The sequence below is a fragment of the Barbus barbus genome, assembly GCF_936440315.1.
Source record: "Barbus barbus genome assembly, chromosome: 11".
In the NCBI taxonomy this organism is placed as follows: domain Eukaryota; kingdom Metazoa; phylum Chordata; class Actinopteri; order Cypriniformes; family Cyprinidae; genus Barbus; species Barbus barbus.
The window spans coordinates 28,390,200-28,414,344 of record NC_136739.1 but is presented as its reverse complement, the minus strand read 5'-3'; the positions used below and the strand labels follow the sequence as shown (position 1 = coordinate 28,414,344).

General features: G+C 34.7%; 1 protein-coding gene across 2 annotated transcripts in view; it reads left to right on the top strand.

The window, feature by feature from the left end:
- Positions 1–24,145, top strand: part of LOC306876847 (histone deacetylase 4-like) — a 220,599-nt gene that overhangs the window by 129,369 nt on the left and 67,085 nt on the right. For both annotated transcript variants that reach the window (XM_079428276.1, XM_079428277.1), the window contains 7 exons: positions 71–191; positions 2,211–2,329; positions 14,499–14,627; positions 14,791–14,903; positions 16,326–16,442; positions 16,669–16,879; positions 19,869–20,062. In XM_079428276.1, coding sequence (XP_079284402.1) covers positions 71–191; positions 2,211–2,329; positions 14,499–14,627; positions 14,791–14,903; positions 16,326–16,442; positions 16,669–16,879; positions 19,869–20,062 — 1,004 coding nt within the window. The remainder of the gene's footprint in view (positions 1–70; positions 192–2,210; positions 2,330–14,498; positions 14,628–14,790; positions 14,904–16,325; positions 16,443–16,668; positions 16,880–19,868; positions 20,063–24,145) is intronic.

Genomic DNA, 24,145 nt, shown 5'->3' with positions numbered 1-24,145 from the left:
AGAAAATGCCATTAATGTCCCGCTGCTTGGCTGTTTGTGATCTTCCTGAACTGTGGGCTCTGATCGACAGGCGCTGTGGCGAGCACTGAGGTGAAGATGAGGTTGCAAGAGTTCGTCCTCAACAAGAAGAAAGCGCTGGCCCAGAGGAGCCTCAACCACTGCCTGCCCAACGACCCACGCTACTGGTACGGGTGAGTATCGCTACCTGATCGGTGCTAAAGGACATCTAACAGGTCCTGTTTACATCTGGCTTTGACAAAGCAGTCATTTGAGACAAAATTGCATGCAGTTTATAAGTAACATTAACATGCAGATTTCTGGTTTTGCGAAGTAAATAAATATATGATATATTTCTGTGTGTGTGTGTGTGTGTGTGTGTGTGTGTGTGTGTGTATACACAGTATAATAATATAAAAAAAAATGCTAAACAGGTTTACACAAGTCAAGTGTCTCACTTGTGAAAAACTGATTTAAAAAGAAATAAGAATAAGAAAAAAAATCGAATTAATAAAAAGCCAAGTGGAAATGAGAGAAATATTTTTTATTTTATTTTTATTAAATTTTTTTATTTTTATTTTCCCTGTAAGAAAGAGATTAATTTGCTGTTTCTTTGTTTTGATTTGTTTCTGCATATGGTTTGAACCCGTTTTCACCTGTATTTAGCGCTGTGATCAGATTACCTAAGACAGATCTTAAAAGCAGATCAAAACCAAGCTAAAGATCGACATGCTACACAAAGCTGATGCCAAACTTCAGAGTGTAGTTTAGTTGTTCGCTTGCAGCTGTATACCAAAGTAAAACCATGTTACGCAAGTTTTTACTTTGATTGACAGTTTTGTTTCTCCCTTCACCACACAAAAGATGTAGCTAGCTGTCACCTCTGGGTTCTTGAAGTATTTGTGCAAGTTTTGATTGGGGAGCTTGTCATGTGAAGAGGAGACGTGTGTCAGTGTGTGAGGGTGTGGATGTGAATAAGGGTGTGTTTGTGTGAAAAACTCACTCTCCATCAAGCCCACCTTTCACACTCCTCATCTGTGAGGCTCGGAAAATGGAAAGAGAACATTCCTTTTGAAAGAAATGTTCCAGGCTTTTGCATTTACATACTTATGTACATGAACTACTATTCAAAAGTTTTTTTTTATTTAATGCTCACCAAGGCTGCATTTATTTGATCTAAAATACAATAAAAAATTAGTAGCAGCTGAAGTATATCTGATTTATATTTGAATGCATACAACGAAATGATTCAAAGTTGAATTTATTGATTTTTAAAAAATATATTTTTGTGTATAATGTATATTTTGTTTGTTTACTACTTTATATTATATTTATTTGTAAACTGTATTTGTTTAATAGTTCTTTAAATTAAATCTTTTATAATATATATTCACATTCTTGTTACATATTTATCTAGAGCTGAAACTACCAATGTTTCTGATAATCAAGTAATGTCTTAAAATTATTTATTTTATTAATTTTTATTAGTTGTTATTTTTATTAATTTACTTTTCTGCTAAATTATTTATTATTTATTTACTGTTTTATCTGTTTTTTTTTTATATTATATATATATATAGATATATATTTGAGTTGCATTTTTGAGTTCTTTATATCTTGAATTCAATTTAATTAAACAACAAAAAACAAAAACAAATTTGTTTTGTAACAATAAAAAATGTCTGACCTAAAACCTTTGAATAGCAGTGTATGTTTCAGCCAATTGCGTTTCATTTCCAACATACTGATTACAACATTTGCACTAGGGTTGACCGAGAGTGAGTAATTTCTGTAGCTTCCGTGTGCTATTAAAGCAGATCTGGAGCTCCTGGCCTGTATGAGATGGGCGGATGGTGAGCCAGATTAAATTCTTGGGTCTGTGGGGAAGCCAGCTGACCTCAGATGCCCCGCTGCAGTTGTTTTTCCTGTTTAGGAGGAGCAAATCCCTTTATTTTCGCAGAGCTTGATGGGCTAGAGCTGATATTTTTGAGTCTGAAAGTGTGTCATACTCAAGCATGTTTATTTGTGAACAGAATGATGCCCCGCCCCCCTCTCTTAGACCGCACCGAGGCATTATGGGTGATCTGAGTTTGCATTCCCATTAGTTGGCAGAAAGCGTTCCGCTGCTGGGAATGGAGAGCAGCTGTGTGTGGAAATGTCTAGAAATGCACATATTTGAGTACCTATGTGTGTGTTTGTGATTTGTTCCACAGGAAAACCCAGCACAGCTCCCTGGACCAGAGCTCGCCACCTCAGACAGGGATTTCCACTTACAACCACCCGGTGCTGGGAATGTACGACCCCATAGATGACTTCCCGCTCCGCAAGACGGGTAAAATTAAGCCCCTTCTTCTCAATGCGTCCTGCTCTGTGTTTTCACTTTCACTAGGGTTGCTTACACCAGTTCAGGACAGGTTTACTTACTCAGAACTGGTTCCAAACAAATGTGGAACAAACTCTGTGACCTTTGCTTCCATTGACGCTCGTGGAAACCGTTTTTTCCTTCTGTAGATGCAGAAGCCGTTTTCTCACACTCACACACAACTAAAAGATTGTGACGTTCAACGGCTGCAAAACGTGGAGCAGTGTTTGAATTGCTTAAAATTAATTAGCAAAAAAATAATATAATCAAATATGTTCTGAACAGTGTTATTTTAGTTTTGTGTATATACAGTTATAGTTTTAAATTTTTTTAATGCATTTACGTTTATTTTTTATTATATTTTAATAATAATAATAATAATTTGTTTATATTTGTCACATACACAATTATACAGAGAATTAATGTTTAGGTTTGTTTTTATTTCAGTTTTAGTTTTTCTTTTTCTTTTAATCAATTAAGAAAAATTATATATATATATATATATATATATATATATATATATATATATATATATATATATATATATATATATATATATATATATATATATATATATATATATATATATATAATTATTTATTTATTTTTTTTATTTTTTATTTTTTATTTTTTTTTTCATGTTCCATTAAAATTCGGAAGGGAAATAAACAGAATTTACATGAAAAAATGTATAAATAGTGTTTTTGTTTTGTTTCGTTTTGTGAAACATGACCAGAACAAGTCGACAATTTTTGTAAGATGCACCTTCACAAGGTCCAGGTAACATTGTCTAGATTTCCTTGATGGCATTGGAGACTCCCTATTTTTTTTATTTTGGAACATTCTGGAAAGTTTTCTGCTTTTGAAGAAAAATGTGCATGATGTTTTAGGAGGTTTAGGTAAAGACACCCCCCCCCCCCCCCCCCCCCCCATGCTGCAGGAGAGCACTCAAGGGCAATTCCTATGCAGACTCACTTTGGGCTGGTTTAGGTAGCGTAAGGCCTCTGTGCTCATTAATCACCCTGGAAATGGGCCTGTCAGGGACCCGCAGTACAACCTGCCCTGGGCCTTTAGCACACACAGAGCCCCGGTGAGACCTGCGTAATTACAGTGCAGGCCAGGGAGACGGGAGGGGGAGGTGTTGCGGAGTGCACTACACTCGTAACTGCGGACAGAAGGTGAATGCAACTCCTGCTACTTAAATCAAAGAGTCTTACTGTACAGCAACCTTTATGACCTCTAGGTCTGCACGAGGATGATTGAACATTCATTGCACTCAGAGTCCAAAATGAATGTTTTGCTGCACCTGCCAAATTGCAGATAATATGAGAAAATTTACAGGCAAGAAATTCCATGCAGGCGTTTTGTTTTGTTTTTTTGTTTTTTTATTTTTTTTTATTTTCCCTATAAGAAAGCGATAGCTGTTTTTTATATATTATATATTTTATTTGATAAATTATATATTATTTTTATGTATATTCTATTTTATCTATTTTTTATTTTATTTATTTTAATAATGAGCTGAGAAAATTTACAGGCTATAAATATTCTATATACAGGCATTTTTATTTTATTTTATTATTTTATATTTTATATTTATTTTATTTCCCCTACAAGATAGTTTGGCTTTTTTATTTTATTATTTTAGAGATTATATATTAATTTATTATTTTTTTATATATATTTTATCCCTATAAGAAACATGTTGTTTAGCTGTTATTTTTTATTATTATTTTATCCCTGTAAGAAATTGACGGTTTACTTGTTTTTTATTTAATTAATTTATTTATTTCATAGCTTTTGCATATTTGTGACAAACAGCATGAGTCATTGTGCTATTAAACTGCACCTGTCAAAGAAACAAGTTATTTTGTTCAACATTTTTTTATTTCGTCTTAATGCGACAAATATTCCACCATATGTGTTGCCACATGGGGTTCAGTGAAAAAATGACTTCATACAACCTAGAGAAACTTCTCCACAAGGAATAGTTGTTTATTTTTCTTTAATAGAGAAAACTTAATAGAGTTTTTGAGTTTGATTTTAATTGATTTTAATTTACTTTTATTCCATCATCAGAAGTTTTTGCATGTCACTTGCACATAATCTTACCTATAATTTAGCTGTTGACAAGTTACCAGTCGTCATCTACTCACATTTGGCACTTGGCGGGTGTTAATATTGGACCCTGATTGCGCTGTTGCAACCCACAGTTTGGTTTGATGTGATCTGTGTTCCCACAGTTCATTGTTTTCATTATCCATGAGTGGCACAACCTCTTTGACGTCCTTTCACGGTTATATTTCCCATGTGAGCTGTTAACTTGGGAAAGCAGCAGGAGCATACAGGCGGTGGAACTTTGGGAAAGAGGATCCGATGGTCTGAACTTCAAGCTGTGAAATGTTCTTTGTTTAGTTCTGATGATTGAGTTTGCGGTAAGGCTCGTTTGCAAGTCGATTCCAGTCGTCCCGCTGTAGATAAACCTCAGTTTGCTCTGGCTGGCAGAGCGCATTCCTGCAGAGGGGTTATGGAGAAGGAGGGTGGCCCGGCCTTAACCAGAACTGTTTGACGCTCGGTTTCCCTCTCAGGACAGGCCCGAGTCTGTTTTCACACATCTCACCTAACCGTCGGACATCTGGAACCTTGGCTGTTGGCAGCTGCAGGAAGTGTGATGTTGTTTTAGGACAGTGAAGTCTGCTAGATGTCCAGTGGCATGAATGCTGCACAGACGGTTGCTCTTCTGTATTTATGTCATGGTAAATGGTGATAGTGGTGAGCAGTGTTTTGGGGGGTTATATGTTACATGTTGCGTTATCGATTTGCTGTTCTCAAGGAGTAAAGTGACGTGTGACTTGTGTTGTTATTTTGTTCAAATAAATGCTGCATGTTACGTAATCATATATTTTTTTCAATCAAATATCTAATTTAGTATCAGTAACTGTATGCAATCAGATTTTTTTACTTAATCAGATTTTCATGCAACAAGTGATTTTATGAACAAAGTGATGTTGCTCATTAAATTTACACAATATCTGATACTCTTTCTAATAAATAATGTATTATGTAATCAGATTTTTGTTAACACTTTATTTTAAGGTGTCCATAATACAGAGTAATTACCTAGTTAAGTACTTAGTAGTAGCCGTTGTACTTACATGCAGTAAAATGTACTTACCATGTGACTAAGTTATGGAACATTATTATTGTAATATACACAATGTTAGTTACGTTTTTCAAATAAGTAATGTTATGTAATCAGATTTTTCAGAGAATCCGATTTTTTCATGCATTAAGTAATGATACTTATTAAATTTACATAATACGTATTACATAATACATTTATAGGGGCAGTCGTGGGTCGGACTTGTAACCCGACCCAAAGGTGCACACCACTTCCCTTTCCCTTTCCTTCCCTTACAAGTTACTTTTTTCAAATAAGTAAAATTGTTGTCAGATATTTTAAATAATTTGATTTTCAAGTAATTAGTGATGCGTTGCTTGTTAAATTTCCACAGTATCAGTTACTTTTTCAAATAATTCATGTATTATGTATCCAGATTTTTTTAATGTTAATTAAATTTTTTTACATCAGATTTTTACTCAAAAAGTAATATTAATATTAATTAAATTACATATCAGTTTTTCATATCACAACATTTTCTGTAATTATTTTTTCACATTATTATTTATTTCACGCTACAGGCGATACTTTGCTCTAAGTAATATTTTGCTGTAATCAGATTTTTTCACATAATTAGACTTTTTTCATGGAAAATTTACACGGATTACTTTTTTAAAGTAAGTAACATTTTATGTAATCAAAGTTTTGACCTTCACGATCAAAATATTCACGAAAAATGAAATTGACACAATATTAGGTACTGCACATTACGGTACACACAAGTAACAAATTAGTATTTTTTTATGTAATGCAAAAAAGCATGTTAAATTTAGTTATTTTAAATTTGAATATGCGTTACTCTCCAGTTGTTTTAGTACATAGCAGACAAAAATAACACTTTGTTTGCCTTTGTCATAAACGTTTTGCTTGTTGCAGTTGCATGTGACTAGTCTTCTGATGTAGTTTCTGATAAAGTTTTATGTTGATTTTGTAAGAGAATAAAAAGAAGATATTTATCAACTTTTTGTCAAAAATGCAACATTCAGTTTTGTGATGCTTTACGTTTCTTGTGATTGTCATATGTGAAAAAAATTGTACGAGGACAAAAACTAACATGACATAACAATGTAGCATAATTATTTACTTTTTAGAATAAGTAATGCAGTATTGTAGCATGCTACTTTTACAAGTAACATCCTCCAGCAGTGGTGTTGACACTTTCCTCTCCACGTTAAGTGTGAATGCATGGTGTAAGTATGTGACTCAGCGAGAGCTCTTTTGTTTCATTCATGCGTTTCTCCTGCAGTGCTGCGAGGCCGTGCTCTTCTGAACGAGTTTGAGCAGGCAGGAAGGTCACAGAGCTGGCATTTTGCGCAGAGCGGGCTTGCAGCAACCGTGACTCTTTTTCATTGACTCATTCTTTTACATGTCATGCACAAAGAAAATCTGGCTCAAAATTCATCGCAAACTATTATTTGCTGTTGACAGCCTTGGGTCAGTGAGTAAATGACTGTCTGTTATGCCTCACTTGAAACACAAGTTGCTCTCATTTGATCAGAATTTGGACGCTTTTACAGAAAATGAGTTTGAGACGTCGCACAAAGCATTGCCGTTGCTCTTCTCATTTGTACACCATATGAATCGCCTCCAGGTTACTCTGAAGTGCTCTTCACATTCATGTTGACACGTCAATTTTCGCTGGGGAGTTTATAGGATTAGAAAGCCGAGGATAGAGAAATCTGGAAGGAATTGCGCTTGAGCTTTAAACACAATTACATTAATCAGCCTGGAGGTTGCAATTTGTGACCTAATACCTGCTAATAAGAGCTGGGATGCAGGCTGGGGGCAGCAGCAGTAAAGGACAGAATTGTGCACAGGACTGTGCTTTGTTTCTTGGGTAATGTTTAGTGATCTGGTCTGGTAACCAAAAGCTGACAAATGCGTATGCAAATGCAAATACGGTTGTCTATTTGTTTACAGTATGCATATTTTTAAGGCTTTTGAAAAAAGTTAGGCTGATGATACACAGGGAAACTTTTTGAGCAATTTTTCTGGGCAACTTTTTTAAGCAATGTTGCTTGGGCACTTGAGAATGGGTAACAAATTTCTATCTGGATACTTTAGATCGGTTGTGGGCCCCTGTCTCACACCTGGTTGCCTGTTGACGACAACATTGCTCAAAGAGTTTCCCCGTGTATCATCAGCCTTAAAGTGTTCAAATATTATTGCATCAACTTTAGATGGTGTGTTTTATGATCAAAGAAGACTCTGAAAATAAACCTTCATTATTAATCCTTTTGATCATTTATTTTAAAAAATCACAAAAATCTAACCTTTCATTGAACTAATGACTGGCCGGCTGGACTAGCTTCTATGGTCAGATGAAACTAAAAAAAATGAGCTTTTTAGCAGCAAACACTCAAGATGGATTTGGTGAACACAGGGATAATGGATGTTGTGGGCCTATATTTCTGCTGGAGGTCCTGGACATCTTGTTTAGACACATGGCATCATGGATTCTATCAAATACCAACAGATAAAAAAATCAATAGGTGACTGACTCTGTTAGAAATCTTATGGGCCATGTTTGGATCTTCCAACCTGACAATAATCCAAACACAAACATATAAATGGACCTGTATGCATGAAAATCTATTGCTTCCTTTTATATTTTAGGAAGGGAATCGTCATGTTTAGGGGTTCTTGGCATCAAAAAGTTTGACAACCCCTGTCTTAGACTACTGATGGTCATAACATGGCTTTGACTGCAGCTAATGAGGAGCCGTGCCGCTCCCTGAACATGCTGTCCACTCAACATAGCTTCTGTTTGCCTCCTAAGAGCTCATTTCCCTTATCTGGATCTAAGTGCTTTTTTAATAGCTGTAGGGTGATGACTTCTACTTGTCATTTCCCGTCGGCTCTGTTGACAACTTGTCCTCACTTTATCAGCCTGATAACTCCTCCAGATCTTCTCCTCAGCAATCATCATCATCATGAAAATTAATCTTCAAGATCTCCTATTTCATATTCTGAGAATTAATTCATCAGCTTGTGATGTGAGGTTCTTCTCGGTGCTCTGCAGAAGCTGCTATGCCAGAGATGCTGTGCAAGAGGAAGCTGGTACTTTTTAGGAATGCACAAAATACCTGTACTGTATCGATTATCAGCCAATTTTATTGTAATCGGTTGATATTGGGTGTATCTCAGCCAATATTGTTTATTTAATTGTGCAAGGTAATTTTCCCTATTTTTCCATTTACTGTGGGTTATATTTCTTGCCATCTAACACTCATTTAAAGTATTAAACACTTTTTATTAAGCTAATAATATAATTACACTGTTAAATGTAATCTTCCAAAATGTAAATGTAAAAAAAATGTAACTTCCATTTTTCATATTGCATATTAAAAAGTTTTGATGCCTAAATTCACTGCTAGCCTTTGAAATCATTTATTATAGGTTTTATTTTAAATTTAATTGTAGAATTTTAATATCGGCCATTATCCGTTATCAGCCCTAAAACGAAAAGAAATATCGGTTTCAAATATCTGCATTTGAAACTATTATTTTAGGCTTTATTTTTTTAAATTAATCTGACAAAATATTCGAGAATTTTAATATCAGCCATTTATCGGTTATCAGCCATAAACTGAAAAGAAAGATTGATTTATTGATTTGAATAGCTTTGCATCCCTTGTGCTTTTCTGCATTATGGATAAACTCAAGCTAGAACCTTGATGGTGATCTTTCACTTTGTGAAAAATATTTTTTTAAATGGAATCTTAAGCAAATTTCAAAGCGAATATCGATTTTCATATTGCTTAGTATAATTATTGATTGATTATTAATTGAACAAATCTAGAATTTGAATATTAGCCATTTATTGTTTATCGGCCATAAAAAATGACAAGAAATATTGGCTTATCGATTTTAATATCTGTGCATTCATAGTGCTTTTCTGAACTAAACTCAAACTACACTTAAGCTTATTTAAGATGAATAATGACACTTATATACTATTGTTATTTTCTTGTTTATTACTGTGAAGCTGCTTTGAGACTACTTGTATGAAGAGCTATATAAATAAATATGACTTCATTTATCTACATTGTGAACTTTCACTTGGTGAAAATAGTTTTTAACCTATCCTGCCTTGTCAGACTGCCCAGTAGGGTCACCGTCACCCTTCAAGAGTTGAGTTTGGAGCAGACGTGTGTGAGTGTGTAACATCAGCAAATATCATGGGCCACTGCAGCGGACGTGTCAGAGTTCTGGAACAGCACTGGCCCAAACACACTCGCACACTTCTGCCATCTCAACAGTTTTTACAAGAGGCGGGTGAGAGTCAAGGGCCTTGAGTCCTGCCAGTGAGAGAGCTCATTTATTTCCTTTACAGCTGCCGACTATAGCCTGTATTTCATGCTAAAACTATTAAAATTCATCAGGTGGTCAAACCAAAGGGTGTATAGCTTGAGATCTGTTAGATTTTGAATATCATTTTATAGGTGCAGTATGTAATATTGACAGCTAATGGTTGAAATGGGTATTGCAGTTAAGTCAAGTCACCTTTATTTATATAACGCTTTTAACAATACAAATTGTGAAAGCTACTGCACAATATCAAAATAGGAAAATAGTGTGTCAATAATGTAAAATGACAAGATTAAACACTAAATTTTTAGTTAAAGGCATTTCATTATTGAATTCAGTGATGCCCGTCTATATTCAAAATATTAGAGAGAGTTGTTTCTCCCACCCCCTCCTCTTCAGACTCTATGCTCATGTGGGTTGCCAGATTGGTAACATGAACAAGCACAAGTTGATAAATTGATTTATTTGCATTTCAATTCCTCTAGTCATAGAGCTGTTTAGATGGATGCTGAGGCTTTTTAGGTCGGGTAGGATCTGCGATCTCTGACCCAGTTTGTTTACTGGCTTCCATCATCTGGCAACCCAGGGTGTCGAAATTCTGTTGGCTAATTTGGCAGTTTGTGGAATCACGCAGACCAAAACAAAAACAGACATTCCGACATGGAACTCACATTTCAAAGCAGAATATATAACAGTAGCATTGTTTTTCAGAGAAACAAGTATGTGAATTTAGTGTTTCTAAATATCTGCAAACATATGATGGTGTTTTTATGCTTAATAAAGTAAAAAATGACATTTTAACACATTACCGTTAAATATGCTTTGTGGTGATGCTCAATTGCTCACATGCAGCTAGTGTTGTTTTTGGCGGCCTGTTTTAATTTTAGTTTTAGTCTAGTCTTTGTGTGAAGCTGTCATTTTAGTTTTTATTAGTTTTAGTCACGTTCATACTCTTTTTAGTCTAGTCAAGTTTGTCAACTAAAAGTCTGAGCATTTTAGTCAGAATTATCCATGACTATTTTCGTCTAGTTTTAGTCAACGAAAACCGATGGCATTTTAGTCTAGTTTTCGTCAATGAAAATTGTAATTTAGTCTCTTTTTAGTAATACAATTCTATTTAACCCAGTCAATATAGTATAAGTACCTAGTAGTATAGACGAAACCACAATTTTCTTTTAGCCAAACCCATTTCAAACAAGGTTATCTTATTATATTATTGTTACCTTATAGACTCAAGAATACATCCATTCCAGACACGGAAGACGCTCTGATTTGAATTTACAACATTTATTTTACCAACCAAACATGTTAGAAGTAGCCTACATACACATCTCCCAAAGACGAACCCCGCCATCGGTCCCTTTCTCTGTGTCAGACTTAACTTTGTTTGTTGTCGTCTTCTAAATAATGCCGCGAGTGGGGCTTGAGGAAGTGACGTCGCCTAGCGTCTGCGCAGTGCGACTTGATGCAGCCCCTGAAGTGAGACACAGGAAACAGAAATACTGCAAAATAATAATAATAACGTGACTACGCGAGACGAAATAACGTTACAACATTTAGTTTCGTTACGTCTCGTTTTGGTCAAAGAAAATGAAGAGACATTTTAGCATAGCTTTTATTTTGTAAACCACATTTAGTCTCGGTTTTTATTCGTCAACAATATTGCATTATACATTTAATTATAGTCATCGTCACATGACCAGCATTTACGTTGCATCTCGTTTTCGTCACGTGATAAAGGTTCGTTGACGACGATATTTAGTCGTTGACGAAAGCAACACTACATGCAGCAACAAGCTTTGTTTTTACTTTTTATTAAATGGCAGATAGCGTAAGATGGACACGTGCTCATGTTAAATTTACTCCTGTCTCTATTACAGTTCCTTGCTCCTCTGCTCTTGCTAATGCAGGCATTAATGGCAGCATGCCCAACTTTCTTTAACATAGATGTCTGGGAATGTTCCTACCACTTACAAGAAGTGCCGTCCTCATTTCTACCTAGTTTGATAAGTATAACCGCAAGATTGGCTTTTCAGAATAGAGTGCTCTTGAGAGGAGAAGTGATGGAACCTTTGCTTCCTCAACATCTACCTATTAGATCCAGTGGTGCAGGCTTTTACTTTGAACATTCATTTGAACCCTTCCATATCAACGTGTTATGACTCAATAGAAACCATAGGAGGTAACAAATATGGTTTCCCAGTATTTAACACCAAAATATGCAGAATATGTGCTTTAAGTGATTTAGTGTGTAACCAGAAGTAGCACCATACTTACTATCATTTGCTTTATCCTAATGCTAGATCAATTTTACAAACGTACCTAATATATCTGTTTGGTTTACTTCTCCATAAGTCAATCGATGTTCATTTTTTTGGTCTTTTATTATGGTTGCTTTTGATTTTAACACTACTTTCCATAAAACTGGCTCTGCACCCCTTTACCTAAATTCATTACTTCAGACTCTAGCACTCTCTATTCTAATTCTATTCTTTAAAAAAAAAATCTTGAATCTTTTTGTATTCTATCTATTTGTTTTTTTGTTTTATTTAATATACAATTAACAAAAGCAAAAAAGGCCTCTAACACTAGCTTGCTCTGTATCTCATACTACAAAATAAATAAAATAATAATAATAATTGTAATGATAAACCTTAGTCTGTATTTTTTAGATGTATTATTATTATTATTTTGTATGGAGTTTAATGTTGGTTATTGTTAATGTACTGACAGTAATTGATAAAGCTTATATAATTATTTACACTTATTACTAATTATTATGTAACTAGTAATTATTACATTAGAAATAAATGCTAAACTTACTAATCATCAAAAAAAATTATCAGCTGAAAAAAATGTATATTCACACACACACTTACATGCGTTAGTATACTTTTAATATTTTAATATATTTTATTATATACCTTCTTGCTGAAACTGCTGTTAACATACAAGCTTACTATAATTTAGTTTATTATTTAACTATAGTTTACATTTTTGCAACCAGTTTTTTTCTCTCCTGTTTTAAGCATGATTTTTTGTTAACAAAAAAAAAAAAAAGGTTTATGCTTAAAAAAAGAAAAAAAATATGGTAAGTAAATGTATAAACAAATTGTTTTACTACTGCTTAATGACAGACGCATGACTGGGGAGAGGAAACACGTGTCCCTCATCAATGTTTGTATGACTTGAGCACTTTGACTTTTAGTTCATTCGTGTTAATGTCTGCAGATGGCAAAAGGTGCATGACGCTCCGTACCAAATGACTATTGAGTGCAATTTGCAGTTGCCAGGCCTGCATTGCTTCTAATGAACTTTGCATGCACTTCTCTCTGGGCCATGCACATTTTGACACGGGGTCACAAACTAAGCAAGGATTAAGAGAGCACAATTGGGGCAAGAGAGGGATTGAGAAGCCTTTGTTGGAGTATGTGAGCGGGTGTCAGCAGTGGCTAATGGGCGTGACGTCCGTGCCTGGATGACGGCTTCAAACAGGCGTGACCCTCGCAGTGAACTTTCGTTTTGGTAATTGCTGGCCAGGCCTGTGCCCTGCCTCAGTGGCAGGCCTGTTCTGACACGCTACGTCACACTCCAAGAGCTTAGTGTTTGCAAACTGTTTAACTGAAAGCCCTCTCGACCGAGGGTATTCATTTGCAGTGTTTACACTTAGATGGACTTGATTAAACTTTTGGGCAAGTTGCTGTGCCAAGCTGGAAGCTGTTCAGATGCTGGTTTGCTCCATTGTTTCTCAACTGGAATCTGGATTCACATGCATAATGAGTGACCTGAACTAGCCTCTTTTATAAGGATTAATTAGTTGCTTGGGACAGGTCAAGCTAGTGTCAAACGTCTTGGTTACTTAACAGATGGATTCTGCTGAATCAGTCAAAAATCATATCAGACCAGAAATCATTTTCAGTGGAGGATCAGGATTCGTTTCAGATGGATTGTAATATATATATATATATATATATATATATAATGTATTGATTGTATGTATACATGTTAATATTTAATGCATTTCTTTATTTCTCTTTTTTAAAATAATAATAATTATTATTTATTTGTTTTAATATATTAATTTATTTTATTATTTCTTTTCTTTATATAATATTTATGTCTTAATTATTTTTATGTTTTTATTTGTGTTTTTATTTTTATTTACATACAGTTGTTTGGATATTTATTTATTTTTATATATATATTTATTTATTTTATTTAATTGTTAATTTATTTGTCTGTGTGTATGTATTTGATTATGTATTAATTTTTACTAATACAAAAGTTAAAAATAATTCATAACACATTCCAGAGTAATAAGTCTTTTTTTATATATATATTGTTCTAATTAAGCTTTTATTATTTTACCTAGTATTTTTATGTGCAATATATTTTATGCTTATTAGCTCACTATTTGCATGACACACACAGTACACAGTGTGTATAAAGTTAAACTTTATTTAGGATGCTGTCTTAAAAAGCAACTGCCCAAGTAGGAGGTAGACAGAAAGGTGGTTTTGGAGCAAAGCCTAAGTGTAAATGTCGTCTATTTGGTTTTAATGGCACACAACTCTATCCTACACACATCCTGCTGTTTGAAAATGGTGTTGCAATATGAACTATATTTCCTGTTCCATCTCTCATCAGCATCTGAGCCCAACCTGAAGCTGCGTTCCAGGCTGAAGCAGAAAGTTACGGAGCGCAGGAGTAGCCCGCTGCTTCGGAGGAAGGATGGGCCGATCACCACAGCAAAGAAGCGCTCTGTGGACATGGCAGGTGAGGGGATCCGTCTTGAACGTTGTTCACATTTTATTCATAGTGAAAGTTGAAAATGTCAAAAAGTGATTGGCTGAATCTCCTGCATGCACTGCTAGGCCGTGACTCCAACATCTGTTCATTCTTGACTGACACCAAACTAATCAAATCCATTTTCTCTCAGAATCGGCATGCAGCAGTGCTCCTGGTTCTGGTCCAAGCTCACCCAACAACAGTTCAAACAACATTACCAATGAGAACGGCATCGCTGGCTCAATCTCCAGCAGTCCAGTGGAGGTACAGTGCACTGCGTATGAATCTGTGACCACAGATGCTTAAGATCAGTTTTAAAATCCCTGGTATTTATTATAATTCTCAAATGAGAATGAGTATGTTTTATGTGGTCATGCCTAATTTTGGATGATCCAGTAATTTCATGTTTAGATTTGATTCATAGTGAATAATTTGTCAAAATGATTGATACATTGTCAAATTATAATATATAATATGTGAAATAGGCCTATATTGTATTATATATATATATATATATATATATATATATATATATATATATATATATATATATATATATATATATATATATATATAATAATAATAATACATTAAATTAATTTTTTATTTTAATATTTGTCTAAATGTGTATTTATTTATTATTTCTGTATTTTAATATTGTGCATTAATATAAAAAATATAATATTTAATAATCAATATTTATAATGCATTATAATAAAACTATTACATACAGTTTTGGGGAAAGTTACTTTTGAAAGTAATGCATTACAATATTGCGTTACTCCATAGAAAAGTAACTAATTGCTTAACTTCATTACTTTTTATGGAAAGTAAAGCATTAAGTTGCTTTTGCATTAATTTTTGTCTCCTGAGCTGGGCTTTTTAATAAAAAACCCAAAAGTAATATTTTTGGCAACTACCAATTGAAATGAATAAGCCTCAGTCTGAAGGAAGTGCCTTTCCCGATTTCTCTCAACATGGGGACAGGAAAGGTGTCAGTGAATAAATGGGAAAACTTTCATTGCTTATTTGAAAAAGTAAGTCAGATGTTTTCTTGTAAATTTAAAAGTAATGCATTACTTTACTAGTTACTTGAAAAAAGTAATCTGATTACGTACGTTGTGTTACTTGTAATGCTTTACCTCCAACACTGCATACAAATTAATGCAGGAAGTTGCAAAGAAGCTTCACAATCTAGAGTTAGATTAATGATTAACCACAGTGGTCAGCTTAAAACTGATTTATTATGACTATGATTTATTAAACATCTGTGTCTTCAGTAATATCACTTTTGCCACCATTTAATAAAAGCCCATTTTAATGGTTTTTAATTAGGCTCTTTGCTTCACTGTGCCTAAGAAAACCTTTTAAGCATGATAAAATCACTGAAATGCATGACATCTCTCTCGAAGCTTATTGGTGTACCTCTAAATCTCTTTGCATGCTTCGTCTTTAGGACACGTTTTAGTAGTTATATCTCAGTTTTATTGGTTGCCACACTTGTCGCTTGTTGCTTTAGGAAGTGATTTTCCTGGCCGTTTCCATGCATGTTTTTAAGCTGTGCACAGTCTCCTTCTGTAGACGGGTCCCGCATGGGTCCGGAGAGCGACCAGACAGAGCTGTTTGTTTTTACCGGTGGGGTTTATTTATCTGTGCATATGTTGGTGTGTGTGTGTGTCGTTCCAGCCATCTTTGGCACACAGACTCACGGGCAGAGAGGGTCCTGTTAGCCAGCTGTCTCTGTACACATCGCCCTCCCTTCCCAACATCACCCTGGGCCTGCCAGCCACCGGCCCCTCCAGCGTGAGTCCATCTTTCTTTCTCTCCGTCATAGAGAGGCCCCTGTCTGGAGCGTCAGGGGGCCACATGTGGCTTTCAGCACCAGTGGTGTTGTAGAAAGAGCCTTTTGAGAGACAATAACTGACCGCGGGTCTCTGACGCAAGCGAAAGATTATTTACGAGGGAATGTCCTCTCTTCTTTGCCCTAGATTCTTTTGGAATTATGCTCTTTCATTCTCTATTCACATAGGTGGCTTCTGGCCAACAGGATGGTGACAGAATGGCAGTGCCAGGATTGCAGCCAGGAATACCCATAACCACTCCGTTCATGCCAGGAGCCCACCTGCCTTCTTACCTGGCTGCATCCACCTTGGAGCGGGAGGGTGGCTCGGCACACAACACTCTCCTGCAGCATATGGTGCTTCTGGAGCAGTCGGCCGCACAGAACTCTCTGGTCGCAGGTCAGTCGCAGTCATAATAACCAATATTGATGTTATCGAGACACCTTGACCCACGGAGGCGTTTTTATTGAAGTTGTCCTCTGGTAAAACAGAAAGTGAAAAGAGAATGTCTATAACATCTATCCATAGAAGTTTGATTTAAATTTGACATTTAGAAATTAAAAATAAATATGTGATGTAACACTTTAGGGGTAATCTGGGTCATGTCCAGAGAAAATGTAAAATTATTGGGGAATACGAGAACAAGTTTCTTTAAAATAAAATACCAACAATACTTCATTTTTATTGTATTATTATTAAATTAAATCTATTATATTATATTATAAATATATTATTATTAAATTAAATACTTATATTATATTATACAACCCCCCCCCCCCCACACACACACACACACACACACTTTTTCTTAATGGTATCCGTAACCCAACATATAGTTTAGTAATCAAAATGTGTTCGTTTTAATTTATTTATATATTTTTTATGTATATATATATATATATATATATATATATATATATATATATATATATATATATATATATAGTTGCAATGCATTATTATTAGTTTTATTTTACTAACCATTATTCATAAAGATATCTGTAAACTATGTCTGCAAAGTATAATATTAATTACGATTAATTTAGATTTTATTACATTTTTATTCACTAAATTATTTTTGTTTAATGTTTTATTATTTATGCTTTATTTATATTGTATTGTATTAACATTTACATTAACATTTAGATTTATTTATTTTTGTGGGGTTTTTTTTAATACAATGTAAGAATGTACTGTTTTGTTTCAAAGTTTCATTTTATTATTCACATTTTTTTAAAGATATCATTAAACCAGACATTTAAAATTGAATATACGAAGTCTGCTAAATGCGTAAATGTAAATGGAATGCAAATATAATAATTCTACATTTTAGCAGGTTATAAGGAAACATAAAATGTTGCAGTTCTCCAGATTTATTGTATAATTCCTCTTTTTTTTTTTGAATGGAAGAAAAATTATCCCCTGCTTGAAATGTTTCAGTCATTCACCACGGCACAGCTTACCCTGAAGCATCTGACACACTTTACCCCACTGCTTCCACTTTCAATGTTTCATTTTCATAATTCATGTCTAATCTTTGCAACTGTTGTATAGCTTAAATGCATTATTCACATGGTTTGTTAATTCTCATAATACACAAATATTTCTAATTTCTGTGACATAATTCTCCATTATTTGCACATTACATTTCAAAATTGCACCAAAGGGGGCCTCCGAAGAGCCAGGTGCCCCGGGGCCTTGCAGGATCATAATGCGTCGCGCACCGATCTCCCTGCGGATGACATGCATTTATTGGTTGTAATTAGTCCAGCATAGGTTATGCAGCGCCCTTTATAAATTGGATTCAGTTTCCTCCGATACGCACTAAAGAAGGCTCATTTTAATCAAATTAGTCATAGGCGGTGTTAATTAGCCTCCTGATGTGCCAGAATCGGCTTCACGAGAGACGGGAGAGAGAGGCTGCCAATAAGAAGAGGTCAATACTTATCCTGAGGATGAGAGAAAAAGAGAGACGCCTCGCTGGCGCAGTCAATTCTGACTAATGATTTGTGCCATCATAGACCATCACGTTAAAGAGGAAACCTCTTCTCCGCCCACTGTTGTCAGGGAGACTAGCAAATCCACAGGAAGTGTACAAACAGGAAGTGTTAAGCCCCTGGGAGGAGTAGTGATAGAGTGTGTCTGGAGCAGAGTGGCGCAATAACGCTAAATAAATATCAATAAATAATAATGTTTTCGGAATGAAAACTGTAGCTTTTCTTTTGGCGATCCATAATTCAGTATAGTGGAGGCAGAGATGTAGTTTCAATTCTTAATGGTCACACACTGGGCTACTCTGTGGTCTTCATAACACTGCTCTCTGCTGGGTTCTGATTGGTCAGTTGTGGCATTCTGGGGTCAACATATTTTTTGTATAATTATACAAATTGAAATTGATTGTTGTCCAAGGCAAACAATTTCCTACATAGCTGTGTTTATATGATCAGCATGGACAGTGACAAGCTACATAGTTTTTCTGTTTTTGTTGTTTTATATATTAAAATATTTGTATATACATGTTTTTATAATTATATAAAATTTTATTAAATTATTATATAATATGTATTATATGTATTTCATAGTTAAAATGTTTTTTTATTATTTATATTGAATAATTTCATTTATATAAAAATGAATTATACATGAATTATTATTTTTTATAATTCTATTAAAAAGAATAAAATCTAAAATTATTTATATATTTTATGTACAATGTATACATGTTTTAGTAATTTTATAGAATATAATTCAATAAAATTGATTTTTTTATGTTTCATATAATGTTATTATATTTTCTATAAAATTAATGAATATATAGTTTATATTTATATTAATATATTATGTTCACATTTATATATACAGTTTATATTTACTATATATCAAATATTTAGCATATTTTATACATTTAACTAATTTTGTAGAATTTTATTTTATTTTTTTATCTGTATTTTATATTGAATTATATTATATTTCTTATTATATTTATATTATTAGTATTATTATTTCTATGTACAAATGCATTAAATGCACATATAAACGTCTGACCATTTTTGGCCACATCTTTTGCTGTTTCTTTTACACATTTTGCACCATTAGTTACATATTTAGGACAGCATGTTAAGTTTGAAATGGTTAAACTCTCAAGACCAGTGCTCTGTTTGCACTCTGTCACTTTTTGAGAAGGATCTTGTCAGTTTTATGTTCGTCGTGCATTAGATGCTTCCTGAGCGATCCGTGGGCATGAGGCAGAGATGTGCTTAAATCTTCAGCCGTGTGTTCAGGAAACTTAACCCCCCGAGAGCCAAAGCAGGCGAGGTGATAATTAGTTTGGGGCTGAGTGCTAACTAGAATCTGCTGTGTAACCCAAAGCCATGTGTTGTGTCCTCAGGCCTGGGGGGCGTGTCCCTGCAGTCGCATCCCATCCACAAGCTCCGGCAGCATCGGCCCCTTGGACGCACACAGTCGGCCCCCCTGCCCCAGAACGCCCAGGCGCTGCAGCAGCTGGTGGTTCAACAGCAACACCAGCAGTTCCTGGAAAAACACAAGCAACAGTTCCAGCAGCAGCAGCTTCACATCAGCAAGGTACAGCGCTCTCTCTGCCTTTAGCTCCCTTAATTACCATGGCAACCAGCAGGATGTGCCTTCCTTAAATGGTCAGACCGGAAGCACTCTCTGTGTGTGTGTGTGTGTGTGTGTGTGTGTGTGTGAATGTGTGAATGTGTGGGACTGCAGTCATGAGCAGACCCAGACTGAATCTTTGGATGGAATTGCTATGAAACAGGGTTTAACAGAAACACATTTGTCTGCTGGTATCATTTCAAAAGACTGATCAATTTTAATTTCATGTATTTATATATTTTCTAAGTTTTAGAATTAAAGAAATAAAATTTATTGACCATTATTTAATTAAATTAATTCATAAAATATATATAGTTCAAAAGGGTCGGTAAGATTTATTGAAACAAGGCTAGATATTGGTTTTTCTCACCAAGGCTGCATTTATTTGATTAAAAATACAGTAAAGACAGTAATATTGTCAAAAATTATTACAATTCAATAGAACTGTTTTCTATTTGATTGCATTTTAAAACGTAATTTATTCCTGTGATGCTAAATCAGAATTTTCAGCATCATTACTCCAGTCTTTAGTGTCACGTTTCCTCAGAAATCACTCTAATATGCTGATTTAATAATGATAATGTTGAAAATAGTTGCGCTTTGATGAATAGAAAGTTTAAGAACAGCTTTTTAGTATATTTTTCTAACATTATAAAAGCCCCTTTTGATCAATTTATGCATATTTGTATTGAAATTTATTTACCCCAAAATTTTGAAACAGTAGTGCATTTTATTTCTTTTACCATTTTCTCACTTTTTCATTCAATTGTTTTGCTTTAAAGTTATTCCATTGATTACCTCGTCTCCCTACATGTTTAAACTACTTTTATAATTGTATATATCTGAGTGTTTCACACACATACAATTATCTAAAATATGTATTGTTTGTGTACTTGGAATCAGTAACTATAAGTATTTTCTAGGGATGCACAATATGAAAAATTTTACCCGATACCGATAACCGATAATTAAGTCCTTCTCATGACCGATACCGATAGGTTCATATTTTTATATTATAATTTTCATATAATCTGCAGTTTGTGCACCCAGGAGAATACAAAATCTAAGATTCACTGATTAAACTGATATTTTAGTAGCTCTGGCCTAACTATAGCAAACATCAGTCCTGACTCTTCAAATGTTTTTTAACTGTTTTTTAATGTTTCAATTTTTTAAGGCACCACAATACTTTGTAACAGAAATGGTTTAACAGAATTATGACAGAACTATGGTTTATCTGCAATTAGCAACTCATTAACAACAAATTTATATTCAAATATTTAATGCATAAAGAAATGCATCTATTCAACGTGTTTAGTGCACGAGGATGAGAAAGTTATATAGTCTTTAAGCAGTGTTGGGAGTAAGGCGTTACAAAAGTATTGCATTACAGTAACGCAGTACTAATCAATTTTCAGTAATATTTTGCTCGGTACATGTTCAGTAATGCTTGCATTACAACACACTTTTAGCCCCCAATTATTATTATTATTATTTTAAATTTAATTTAAAGTCGGGCTCCTACTTTTTTATGTCCCTAGGGCCGGGCTTCGGGCCAATATTCACGTCATAGTTCAGACGGGGGCCGGGCCTCGGGCCTGTTTTAGGCTTCTCCTTATCTTTATATTTCAGACATCCATCAATTATTGATGAAAAAATATTGCTGCGCTGGTGGAAACAACATGAGTCCGTGCTGCCGCGACTGTCAAGAGTGGCTCGACGGTGTTTAGTGTCCCGCAGCAGCAGCGAGCCGTCAGCACAGCTGAAGAGTTCTGCTTCAAATACACGCAATAAAGCAAAAGTAATTACCATGAATGTGTCCGGTGGAAATAGTAAGGATTCGTCATCTCCTCGTTAGACGCACCTTTAGAGAGAAGTGAATCTTCACGGATAACGATTGTATTAAATAGTTTTTGTTTCCGTTTTTATTATTTTGTTAAGTAGAAATTTAAAGCTTTCTTTAGATATATTTATCATGTCTGTGAGGCATGTATTTCGGTTCATTTTTGTGAACGAACGACAGTCGCGCATCACAGATCAGATTTCATTTATCACCTGAGGAGAGAGTCGAGCTGACTGACAAGAGTGAGGTGAAAAAGACAAGACGATGGCAGAAGAGTTTCAAAACGAAATGTAAAAGCGCCCGTTTTAAAAATATTTTTGGATTTTGACAAGCCTGTTGACCTGCCATTTATCTAAGGTGATATTGGAAGGTCTATTTATTTTTATTTTTTTTAAACATTCGTTTCTCATTTAGCCTATTTGGTTCCACAGTATTTGCTGATTTTTATTTCATTTAAACTGTGATATTTTTCCCATTATTTTACATCAAGGTGTATGAAGTCTGTGCCTCAAAACTTTCCATCTCACTAATAAACATTCTACGTTTTATAATTATTTGTTCCTCAGTCTTTACTGATTTTCAGTTTTGTATAGGCCTACCATGCATATTTAAAATTAGTAAGTTATCTGTTATTTTATATTAGGCATATAGCATGGTGCATTTTTATTCGTTTTGTTAATAAAAGTTAGCTATATGTTCTATGTTGTATTTTGTTGTTGCTTGAATTGAATTCAAGCAATTGATGCCGAATTGCCGTTAATTTAAATGTGAAAATAAAATACGTATGGTGCTTTTACAAGCTTTTTAAGCAAAGGAAAGTGAGAAAACTCAAGCGAACTAAAAACAAACAACTGCTTGATGCCGAATTGCCACTAATTTAAAAGTGAAAATAAAATGCGCACAGAGCTTACAAGCTATTTAAAACCAAAGGAAAGTGAGGAAAAGAGGGAAGACTCAAACGACGTCCACCCCCCATCCACCGAGGTGATACCGGTAAGGTGTTGACACGTCGATTAACCAGTGGGAAAATTTCCTCACTGTCACAACCCTACTTGATGCCTTTTTTCCTCCTTTCGGAATCCTTACGCATTGGAAATGGCAATGGCATTGTCCTCCTCTGCCACCGAGAAAAACTTCCAGACCGGCGAAGACATGTTCGCAAATGATGACGTAATGAGCACAACACATGCTTAGAGTCACTGCAGTTTAAAGCTGCAATCACTTGCACTCGGAAAGAAGATGAATCTCAGATAAATCAGACTGATTGATTGATTTACCAGCAAGCATACTTTATCGGATCTAGTTATCGGATTTCATTTATTTATCGGAGTAATAAAATTATGTCATTTCTCTCATATCGGCCGATAATTTATCGGTCCGATAAATATCGTGCATCCCTAGTATTTTCGTATTGTATCATAATTTTTTATTTAACATATGCCATTCACAGTGCTACATGGTATGAGCAATCTTGCATCCTTGTCTGTATTTTCATGTTTTTTTTCCCCACATATTTAATTGCTTCAGAATGAAGTTTATAATTTGCTTCATGAACTTTTCATTGAAGATTTGTATATCCTTATGGAGAAAATGAATGAGAAAAATACTTGCTGTGCTCCATAACCGCCCTATTTATCCCCCCTCGTGTTTGCTCATGGAGTGTGTGGTGAGGTCTGTGGCGATTGCTAGTGTGCCGTTATTCTACAGGGTTTTTGGTTTGTTTCTAATGCCTGTGCTCGCACCACCGCAGTTGTGCATTATAGATTAGTTATGGGGTTAATCCATGCCTGCACACAAACATGTCAGAATGAGCTCACCGGGTGTGGATCACCTCAGCGCTACACTCTGAGCTTCCGGGAATACTGCCTCTGCTCAGCAGATGTCAGAGGAATTTAATGCTTCCCAAGCATTTACGCTGTTTAGATATGTTTAAGTTTAGATATGGCTCCATTCCTGTGTTTTTAAAGTTCATGGGGGAGATATGAGGAGGCATATGTTGTGAATCAGTGCCTGTGGTTTTCTGCATATCTGTGGACTTAATTTGTGCTTTTTATTTGATGTAAAATCTGCAAAATGGATTTAAACATGGTGAAACATGTATAAAATAACTGTCACTTGTTCCAAGTTTCTTTCTTCTGTTGAACACAAAAGAAGATATTTTAAGAATGTTGGTAACCAAGCTGTTACCTGTAGCTATTGACTTC